This window comes from Hippichthys cyanospilos, chromosome 11 (genome assembly GCF_059441005.1).
Source record: "Hippichthys cyanospilos isolate Australia breed blue-spotted pipefish chromosome 11, RoL_Hcya_1.0, whole genome shotgun sequence".
Taxonomy (NCBI): Eukaryota; Metazoa; Chordata; class Actinopteri; order Syngnathiformes; family Syngnathidae; genus Hippichthys; species Hippichthys cyanospilos.
This window is the reverse complement of record NC_142379.1, coordinates 10,681,850-10,691,107: the sequence shown is the minus strand read 5'-3', so window position 1 is coordinate 10,691,107 and position 9,258 is coordinate 10,681,850. Positions and strand designations below refer to the sequence as shown.

General features: G+C 39.8%; 2 protein-coding genes across 3 annotated transcripts in view; one reads left to right on the top strand and one right to left on the bottom strand.

The window, feature by feature from the left end:
- Positions 1-239: 239 nt before the first annotated feature.
- LOC148415857 (uncharacterized) lies at positions 240-2,475 on the bottom strand. 2 transcript variants are annotated; one of them, XM_088427940.1, is made up of 10 exons: positions 2,388-2,475; positions 2,022-2,324; positions 1,915-1,971; positions 1,767-1,802; positions 1,559-1,669; positions 1,453-1,483; positions 1,139-1,179; positions 1,010-1,060; positions 810-922; positions 240-509 (listed from the first exon to the last, which is right to left on the bottom strand). In XM_088427940.1, the coding sequence occupies exons 1-10, from the start codon at positions 2,446-2,448 to the stop codon at positions 378-380; spliced, it is 936 nt and encodes a 311-aa protein (XP_088284066.1). In that variant the 5' UTR covers positions 2,449-2,475; the 3' UTR covers positions 240-377. The 2 variants fall into 2 exon arrangements, with proteins under 2 accessions (XP_088284066.1, XP_088284067.1); XM_088427941.1 differs by having other exon boundaries at positions 1,915-1,956.
- A 2,816-nt stretch (positions 2,476-5,291) lies between these two features.
- Positions 5,292-9,258, top strand: part of LOC148415856 (uncharacterized) — a 64,021-nt gene continuing 60,054 nt past the window's right edge. Inside the window, exons 1-10 of the mRNA XM_088427424.1 lie at positions 5,292-5,376; positions 5,466-5,699; positions 5,812-5,913; positions 6,603-6,794; positions 6,919-7,029; positions 7,452-7,644; positions 7,946-8,082; positions 8,294-8,518; positions 8,622-8,763; positions 8,835-8,958. Coding sequence (XP_088283550.1) covers positions 5,489-5,699; positions 5,812-5,913; positions 6,603-6,794; positions 6,919-7,029; positions 7,452-7,644; positions 7,946-8,082; positions 8,294-8,518; positions 8,622-8,763; positions 8,835-8,958 — 1,437 coding nt within the window. The 5' untranslated portion in view covers positions 5,292-5,376; positions 5,466-5,488. The remainder of the gene's footprint in view (positions 5,377-5,465; positions 5,700-5,811; positions 5,914-6,602; positions 6,795-6,918; positions 7,030-7,451; positions 7,645-7,945; positions 8,083-8,293; positions 8,519-8,621; positions 8,764-8,834; positions 8,959-9,258) is intronic.

The following is a 9,258-nucleotide window of genomic DNA, read 5'->3' as shown; positions in this document are numbered from 1 at the left end:
ACAAGTCATGTTTAAAAAAATGGATAATCGATCTTGCCTAATTTAGGTACCATTTACTAGTTTGTAAGTCTGTCTCTTTTGAAAACAACCTTTGTCTCCAACTCAACAATTAAAATGCGGGTATTGAAGTGAATCAAAATAACCTTTAGCCTGTCTCAGACAACTTTATTTTCAAGTCAATATTTTATTGACATCAATTACATTTACATTACAATGATTGTAAAAATAAGTTTGCAAGTATAGATCTCTGGCTGTCTGTTCATTTATTTATTTTATCCATTCATCCATGCATGTAGCAGCAGGGCCAAAATACACAGAACTCATGTTTTCCTTCCTCTCTTTTCAGATTATACAGTAGCTGCTCATGTCTTCTCAAATCAGGCATATGTGATGATCGCATACTCTGAGTTGGTGCTCAGTTTTCGGCCGACCTCCCTGTGTTGCGGGAGGTAAAGTCTGTCAGCAGAGTGTGAGGCCTGTTTGTGACCACTCAATTCACAGCCTCGCCACTGAATCAGAGGACAAGAAGGAGTATTAAAGATAAAATAGAACCAAAAATAGTCTGAACAGTAAAACGTATTTCACACTAATAGTAGTATAGATGTTTCATTCACAGTTATGTTTGTGCTTTAGTGCAAAGAATACAAGTCAGCATTGTTTGGATTGCAATAAGATTTTGTGAAACGAACATCACAGCATAGGACAAAATGGTATTTCTTACTTCACTTTTTAATAATTTGTCATTGCAGATAGATTTATGAATATACAAAAGTGAACTCAGTATTTATATTGGTAACAAGATGACTTACCTTTTGTGCATCTTCTGTTGCCAAGTAGCTGACCTGAGTGAGTTCTGGCGTACTGACTCCTCTGACGGAAACCATAATTTCAGCATATGGAACCTCACTTTGACTCTCATTGCCTGCATATAATGTATACATTATTAGTTAGCAGTTTATGCTTTGTCAAAAGTATCTTTGTAATATTGCCGTTGCAGGGAAAATTTCACCTTGTGAGGTAACCTTTAAAGTCAGGTGTTCATTTCGGGACACCGAAAAATCTGAGCAAAATCAAGGGTTAGTTATACCAAATTTTCCTTTGGTGATTCAGTTTTCTTTTATATATAGTATGCAGTTACCATTCGTGGGTGAGACAATAACTTGGGAATGTAGCGGTGAACTGAAATTAGAAGAAACAAAAAATAATCACAAATTCCTGATCAGGGTCACATTATCCTCTGGGACTTGACCTATTTGTGTATTTCATGGCATTTTGCTTCAGCAAGACAGCAGCTAATTGCATTCAACCCAAAATGTAAGACAGGATGATCTCGATTGAGTACACAAGGACTTGGTAGGGTGCTTGAATAACTCAACTAAAAAAAAAAGTCAAATACAGTTTAAACAATTAGATAGGTTGTGACACAGAAGGAAATATATTTTAAAAACAAACCTTGATCTGGACACATCACCATCATCATCCCCTGCAATGTGTGTCAAATAATGTTCAAATTTCACATTCGTTTGACAGAATTTATTATTTTGCACAGCGCACTTACCATTCCTCCTAAATCGGTTATGCTTCACACATAAATAAACGACAAGTGCAATCAGTGCCATGGCCACAGCAATAGAAAAGGTTGCCAAAACTTGAATTTCTGTCAATTTCCCTGTTTTCAATGGGAAGGGGGAAAAAAAAAAAATCATTCTTCGTTGTTGATGAATAATGTGTAGCTACTTACTGTTAGTGCTACGGCGGTTTCTCACCTTTTCTTGAATTCCTTGGCTCAAGAGTAGAAAACGCTGTGAATAAAAAAATCACAGTTTGTGGTGACAAAAGAATGTGTAATGTAAATAAGTGAATTTAGTGAATCACTCAGTATGTAAGTTACGTTTTGCCAGTTTTACTACTTACTATTACTTGGAGTCACTGTCCAGGTTTTGGAACTTGTCTGAGCTGAAAAAAGGTGTGCTTCAAATTAAATCAGTATTTTACTTCAACTATATTTTAGTGTGTACTACCTTTAATATATAGAGATATGACTTTTTGGGGTTTTGTTCTAAGAACCAGGTCATCTGTTTTCTTTGTGTAACAGGTGTAGTTGTACTTGAGATCCGCAGCGGAAACATTGGGTAGACGAAGAGTCACTCTGCAAACCTTGCGGCTTATCTCTCCATGGCACTCGGAGTTATCAGATGCTTTGCTCCAACAGCCCCGAACAAATGCATCTGAGCAGTTGTAATGGCAGTTTAGTATGACAGATTCCCCCATTGTAACAGTCTTCAACTCAAAGGGCACCTTGGTGTCCACGCAGCACACAGTGTCTGTAAAAAGAGAGAATTGTCTGTTATATAACAACATTTTACTCCGAAAATAAAATCAGTTACCTTTTGTCATCCATAGATAAAGCAACGTTACATATAATGTAATCAGCATTGGTCTGCACATTTAATCCTCATAGGTGCTTCCTTTAAAATGCATTACGTACATTTGCACCATGTAGAAATATACTGCCAAGCCCACACCCGTGTAACCACAGGATGTGGGATACGTAAGAATGCAAGAAAAACACTTTCCATTTGTTGCAGCTGTAGCATTGGAATGGAAAGTTCAGTTGATCATGTTTAGATGAAAAGCATGTTGTCACAGATGATATTCCAACACCAAGCCCACTCATTGATATTTAAAGGCACCAGAAAACTGTAGTCTTTTTAAAAAAAGACTTAGATGAATGATGCAGTAGATGAAGATGTGGTTTACAGTACATCAGCGCAGATGCATCCTGTTCAAACAACAGGATATGTCTGATGTTTATCTTTAAATCGTAAATATGTGTGTAAGGTTGAAATGGGCACATCAGTCATCACTCTTTCTATTTTTTTTTTCCAATTTTATTTTGATTCACATCTTTCGTTCATTTCATTGTCACCGCCAAATTAATAGAATGGGCTGCATGATAAGTTCTCTTTAGCACATACTCATGAATTATGAACACGGAGAATCCAGTTACACACCATCACCGAACACCATTATCAACTCCAGCTCTCCCTTGAGAATCACATTCTGTGTTCTCATTTCGCTTTCAGCGACTGAGTGCTTCTCACTTTCATACATTAAACAGTCACGCAGGCTCCAACCAAACAGTTCTGAATGAACGAAGCATACTTCAGTAGCTTTGTTGCTTAAATTGGAAACAATGACAATGCACTTGTTGTGGTTTTCAAAATTATTGATTTTTGTGCTGTGCACTCAACCTCGACTGACAACTGGTAAGAGCAATACATCTTAAAGTTGTTTTTGATATAACCTCAGCTATTTTATCAAGCGGCATTTTGTATGTATTTGTGTTTGTTCATTTGAAGCCAGTACAGATCTGTCCTCGATTAAACTTGTTGAGTGCCCAGAAGGAATGTACGTCTCCCATCATCAATGCTTGGAGTGCCCCTTGGGTCATTTGTAAGTCAACTAAATAAAAAGAAAAACACAAGTAAAATGTTACTTTGGTAAATGGTAAAAGGTGAATAATAATTTCCTGTTCCATAGTTGTCCTGGAAATGTATCTGCGGCTCAGAGATGTGCCTTGGGAACATTCAATCCGTATTCAGGAAAAAGCAGGATCAGTGATTGTAAGGTAAAAAAAAAAAAAAAAAAAAAAAAAAAACAACCTCTTCATTTTGGTTTATCTTGTTAGGGGGCCCTTACTTCTGCTAATCTTCATTCCTCTCCATTCCTGAGCATGCTTCCACCTTTCTGAATGTTCCTCCACCTGCAACCACACCTACACTGTATTCACTGCAGATTACAATATCATCTACAAACACAATTTTTTTGGGGGGCATTCCAACATCATCTGTTAGCCTATCCATCACTATTGAAAAGATGAGCATAGATCCCTAATGAATATCAACCTTGCCACAATTATGTGATTCCTATGTTTGAGCTCCATTAATCTTAGCAATTGAAATAATAACGCACAGAAGATACATAGTATCCTTTAACACTAAAGTAAAGCATTTTATCTTCCTCTAATAGACAATTCTTCAACTAAAGTCTGATTTGGATGCTTTTATTATGCCATTTTATGTCAAAGTTCCAATATAAATTCAAATAAAAAATCATTGGTTCTTCCTTGGCCTTGTAGCATCGCTTTACAGTGTTGGCATCATAACGTAAATAATTGGCATTCAAATGGATCATTTGCACTCCCTTTTAGAGAAATGATAGAAAGTGATCTCGCACAGACTTTCATTAATTATGTACACAACGCTTAGGCCAGGGGTGTGCAAACCATGGCTCTAGAGCTGCATGTGGCTCTTTCATCCTTCTCTTGTGGCTCTCTGTGACATTGGAAAATAATAAGTACTTAGAAATTTCTAAATGTAATTGTAAATATGGAGATTATGGTAGTCTTGTAAAACTAACGTTTTCAATGTCAATACCCGTCAAACGTTTGGGAGAAACGTTTAAATTCAATGTTTACATTTTTTCTCCACTTAAAATTACTACTGACATATCCAACTATCCGACTATACAGCAACATGCCAGAAACCATTTACTAAAGTTTAAAATGCTATTCAAACCAGATATATTTTATATTATTCAAAGTCGGCAACTACTTTGGCAAGATGACAGCTTTACACATCTTAGTATTTTCTCATGACATTTATTTTGCTTAATGATCTGCAATGCCTTTCAGTTCACAGCTGGCCAGGTGACTGTATGATGATAAGATAGTAACAAAATAGATGGCATTTTTGGTTTGCATTTTTATGTGTTTGCAGGTGAATAACTTAAAATTGGCATAAATTTGACAATCTTGAAGATCATTTTAAAAGACATTTCATGATTACTTGATTTTATATGCGTGTTGTCCTCGCTTTCTGGCCCTGTCCCAGGCATACCCATGTCTTATGTATATATGTCTTAGTCACAGAGATGTGCTGTAGAATACCAGTGGGAATCATGTTTTCTATTATGAATAAGAACTTATATGTCATGACTTCCTGTGGTGCGTTACAGCCTTGTTTTCCAGGTCTGATCACATCTGAGGATCGAGTGGACTGCAGGCTCTGCCCAGCAGGTTTCTCCTGCTTTCCAGCCAATGGGAGCATCTTATTATGTCCTCCTGGGGAACATTCTCCTGAAGGGGTTCTCCACTGCCTACCGTGTCCTATAGACTCCGTTTGCATCTCTGGATTTGCGCACAAGGTCAGAAATGATTATGTCTTGTTAAATGCATTATTCACTTACAGTACTTAAATATCCAACAGTGTGAGCCTGGAAAAGAGCCAAACATCCATCATACTCGGTGTAACGATTGCTCCCCAGGCTTCTACTCCAGTTTTTGCACTATCAAATGCCTTCAATGTCCTGCAGGTTTGAAAACATCCACATTACACAACGCATATGAGCACATGTGAACAATTATTTCCACACAGTAGTTAAGTCCCTCTTGACTTCCACAGGAAGTTACTGTCCAGACAGCGGGATGTCCCAGCCGCTCACATGTCCACCTGGATCAGCTTCCACACTGGGGCAGACCTCATGCCACAGATGCAATGACACCTCCTTGAGTTGTGGTGGGCTCATACCCCCCCTCTGGAGGCAGTCAGACCACAGATCAAGTCAACCCATTGCATGTAGACCAGGCACATACAAACACCCACAGGAGGATTCTGTCTGTATTATGTGTCCAGTAGGTTAGTGATCATCACTCTCTATGATGTAATGTCCATTTCTTCTGGAAGAGCGATAATAATATTCATATGTCTGAAATACATGTGTATTTGTACGTGTATTTTGTCAACATAGGTCATTACTGTGAAGGAGATATAGCCATACGTTGTCCTGCAGGGAGCTATGGTCCCAAAGAAGGTCTTCAGAGGCTTGTAGACTGCACAATCTGTCCTGCAGGTAGAAAACCGATTTGAATACTTCTAGAATATAATGCTGCTTTTCAACCTTGACAGAGGCCTGAGCCATGTGAGTGCGCTTTGAGTTGTGGGCAAAATTCAATCTGAGAATACTGTTGCAAATGATTCAAAAGATTTAAACGTTAAAACTGGATATATTCTAATACTTGCTCGATGTTAAAGAGGAATTAAAAAAAAATCTATACAAAAATATGTTATTTGCATCCTCACTAATCTTAACCACAGCATTCTGATTAATATCGCATTTGTGGAATAATAATAATAATTAAAAAGCAAATTCCAACTGTTTATATTGATTTCACGGGACGTTCGTTTTCCACTTGTAGTCACCTGAAAATGACATCGCAGTTGATCAAATGATGACCAATCTTGGCTCACCTGTTTTCTAGGTTTGTTCATGTGATGTTCATAACCTGAGCCATAACTGATGTTTTTTTTTTTTTAAAGTTCAACTTGTCTTAATGAGTTGCTCCCTCTAAATTGTGGGCCAACTGGGGTAAAATTGAGAAAATTAATAATTAAATACCAAAAGATCCCGGCCCACTGGGAATCTGCCCTGTATGCCAGATGACCAGTCCAGCACTGCTTTTGCAGTACATGCTGTATTGTTTTCCAGTTAAAAGTGTTTTTTTTTTTTTTCCACCCTTATCCACAAATACTTGTCCTTAGGGTTTTACTGTCTGGAAGGGACCACAGCTCGACCATCCCATCAGTTCTTGTGTCCACCGGGATTCTATTGTGAGGAAGGGACAGCCACCCCTCACGGGTCGCCTTGTCCTGTTGGGACAGCAGGAGAACAAGTGGGTCAGACAAGTAGGGCGGCTTGCAAAAGATGCAGCGAAGGACGGTTCTGTCCTGCAGGTAAGCCCAGCTGGAAGACTGACCTCATTGGCAGGAAAAAAAAAATATGCAGGAGCGAAAGGCTGACTGTTATGTCTTAAAATTCTCTGATGTGGAATTCTGTCTGTTTGTACTGTATTGACAGGCTCCGCAGCACCTGGCTTGCCTTGTGCTCGCGGAAGATTCTGCCCTTCTGGCACACTGGAGGAGGTCATGTGTCCCAAAGGAACCTTCACCCCTCATCAAGGAGCAATAAGTTGGTTCATGTGGCCTTATCTAACACAGACACATAATGAAATGCTTTTTCACATTGATGAATTCCTCAAACAGGAAGCTCTTGTTTGCCCCCTTTAGAATGTGTTGCGGTTTCTTGAGATGAGTTATTATATAAAAATGAACTCAAATATGATAGTCCATTTATTCATGATGAATCATGAGGTAAATATGGATTGAAGCAGATGGATGCAAGGAGGGCACTGAAAGGTTATTTATACAGAAATAAGTGCCAGATGACGTACCACGAATTGTATAAAAAAATAAGAGTAACATCTTAAATCCAAGTTAGTAAAATTGTGTAAATGTTTTTAACCTGTGTAATGATTGGTCTGAGCTGCCTTATTCCTGCCAGTATAAGCATAATGCCATCGATAGCGTGTCTCTGCAATGCTTCGCCTCCAGGTTTGAAGGACTGTCTCAAATGCCCAGCCGGTTTCTACTGCCCCGAGGGAACAAGTGACCCTGTGCCGTGCCTACCGGGCTCCTTTAACCCTTTGGAGGGTCAGGCTGAGTTGGCTGACTGCAGAGAGTGCCATGCAGGAATGGCCTGCACTCAGGTTGCTCTGACTGCTCCAGATGTGGACTGCATGCAAGGGTGAGGAGCCTCTGCACATATAAAAAAGAATGTTGAATATGTTGAAAGACATCCACACTCCAGCAACGGCCACTTCTTTAGGTATAACTGCATGGTTTAGGATGGTTCATGATTTTCTTGTCATGTATTTTTAACACAGACAATACATTAATCATGAATAATAAACCACAGCTAATTTAGTAGATTGTTGTTTTGGTCTTGTGGATTAGGTATATGCTAAGATAAACAAATGATCCTTCCATTAATACAAAAGTTTATCTACCCCAATGCGATTTCTGTTTGCTTGCTTCAATCCCAATAGCTTTGTATGTCCTCCTGGTTCATCAAAACCCAATGCGCCAACCAATGCGTGTCCTCCAGGGACACTGAGTAACCGCACAGACCTCACGGATCGTTCACAATGTCAGCAGTGTCCTGCCCGATACGCCTGCCTTCGAGGTTCATTGCTCCTGTTTATTGAAGTCAAAAGATGATTGACAAGCATGTTAATGTGGTTCCATTTACCTGGTTTCACAATGAAACGTAATGACTGCTTTATACTTGAAATACACACATATTCAGATATACGTGAGCATATTGATTGAAAAAAAAAAAAAAGACATTTTTGTTTATTCATTCTCACTATTGGATTTCTCTCATTGCTCCTTAGGAACAGGTGGTATCCACAGACCACCTCTCTCCTGCTCTATAGGCCATTATTGTCCACCTGGGACCAAGTTCCCCACCCAGTACAAATGTCCTGTGGGCACTTGGAGTGGTCAGAGTGGATTAGAAGCCGAGAGCGAGTGTCAGCTGTGCCCACAGGGCTGGTACTGCTTGGTGGGATCGGGATCGCCGTCGGGCCGATGCAACTCTGGGCACTACTGTCCTGAAGGCAAGTCAAGGCTGTAAAAATGAATCATGTGAAAGAGGAAATCTTTCAAGGGACAAAATCCATAAGTCATTTATGCGCTTATAATGTAACTCTGCATCCTCAGGGACCGCATATGGCGCCCAGTTTCCTTGCCCTGCAGGGACCTACAGCATCCACATGGGCAACAGGCAGAAGGAAGATTGCCTGCCTTGCCCTGAAGGCTCGTTCTGTCTCAAAGGCACCTCCAAACCTGCCCCCTGCCCTCTGTAAGCACCGACTATATTAAATAGCCGAGGGATTTGCGTCGTACTTACACTCCCGTCCCGCCTTTCTTCAGCTCGACATTTCGGCGTCTAAAAGGAGGTCAGACACCGGAGGACTGCTCGACTTGCCCCGCTGGTTATTTCTGCTCCCACTCAGCCACTGTTAACCCCAAAGTGTGTGGAGCCGGCAGCTACTCCGTAAGGCCCATATCGCCCACCATCTATTGTGACTGGTCAACTGATCAGTAAGACCCAGATAATGTTTGTAGTCTCATCCCGACGGGGCTATTTTTTACATTTTCAGCCCCCACAGTGATACATGTCTCATATTAGTCACCTATCTGCAGAGGAGAAGCGCGAGTGATATTATACAGTCAAACCTCGATAACCCATTTTGTGACGCTGGCTAGCTTTTCCAAGTTCTAATTTTAGAAATATATTTCTTTAAAAAATTCTTAGTAAAAAGTTTGTGACTAAAGTTTAAACTCATTAAGTAAT

What these genes read in the sequence shown, in the direction of transcription:
- LOC148415857 (XM_088427940.1), bottom strand. Translation starts at nt 2,448, where the DNA reads ATGTGCAGACCAATGCTGATTACATTATATGTAACGTTGCTTTATCTA. An exon ending in GCCAAGGAATTCAAGAAAAG is followed by an intron (nt 1,670 to 1,766) that starts GTGAGAAACCGC and finishes CATTGAAAACAG; the next exon opens with GGAAATTGACAGAAATTCAA. An exon ending in CAACAGAAGATGCACAAAAG is followed by an intron (nt 510 to 809) that starts GTAAGTCATCTT and finishes CCTCTGATTCAG; the next exon opens with TGGCGAGGCTGTGAATTGAG.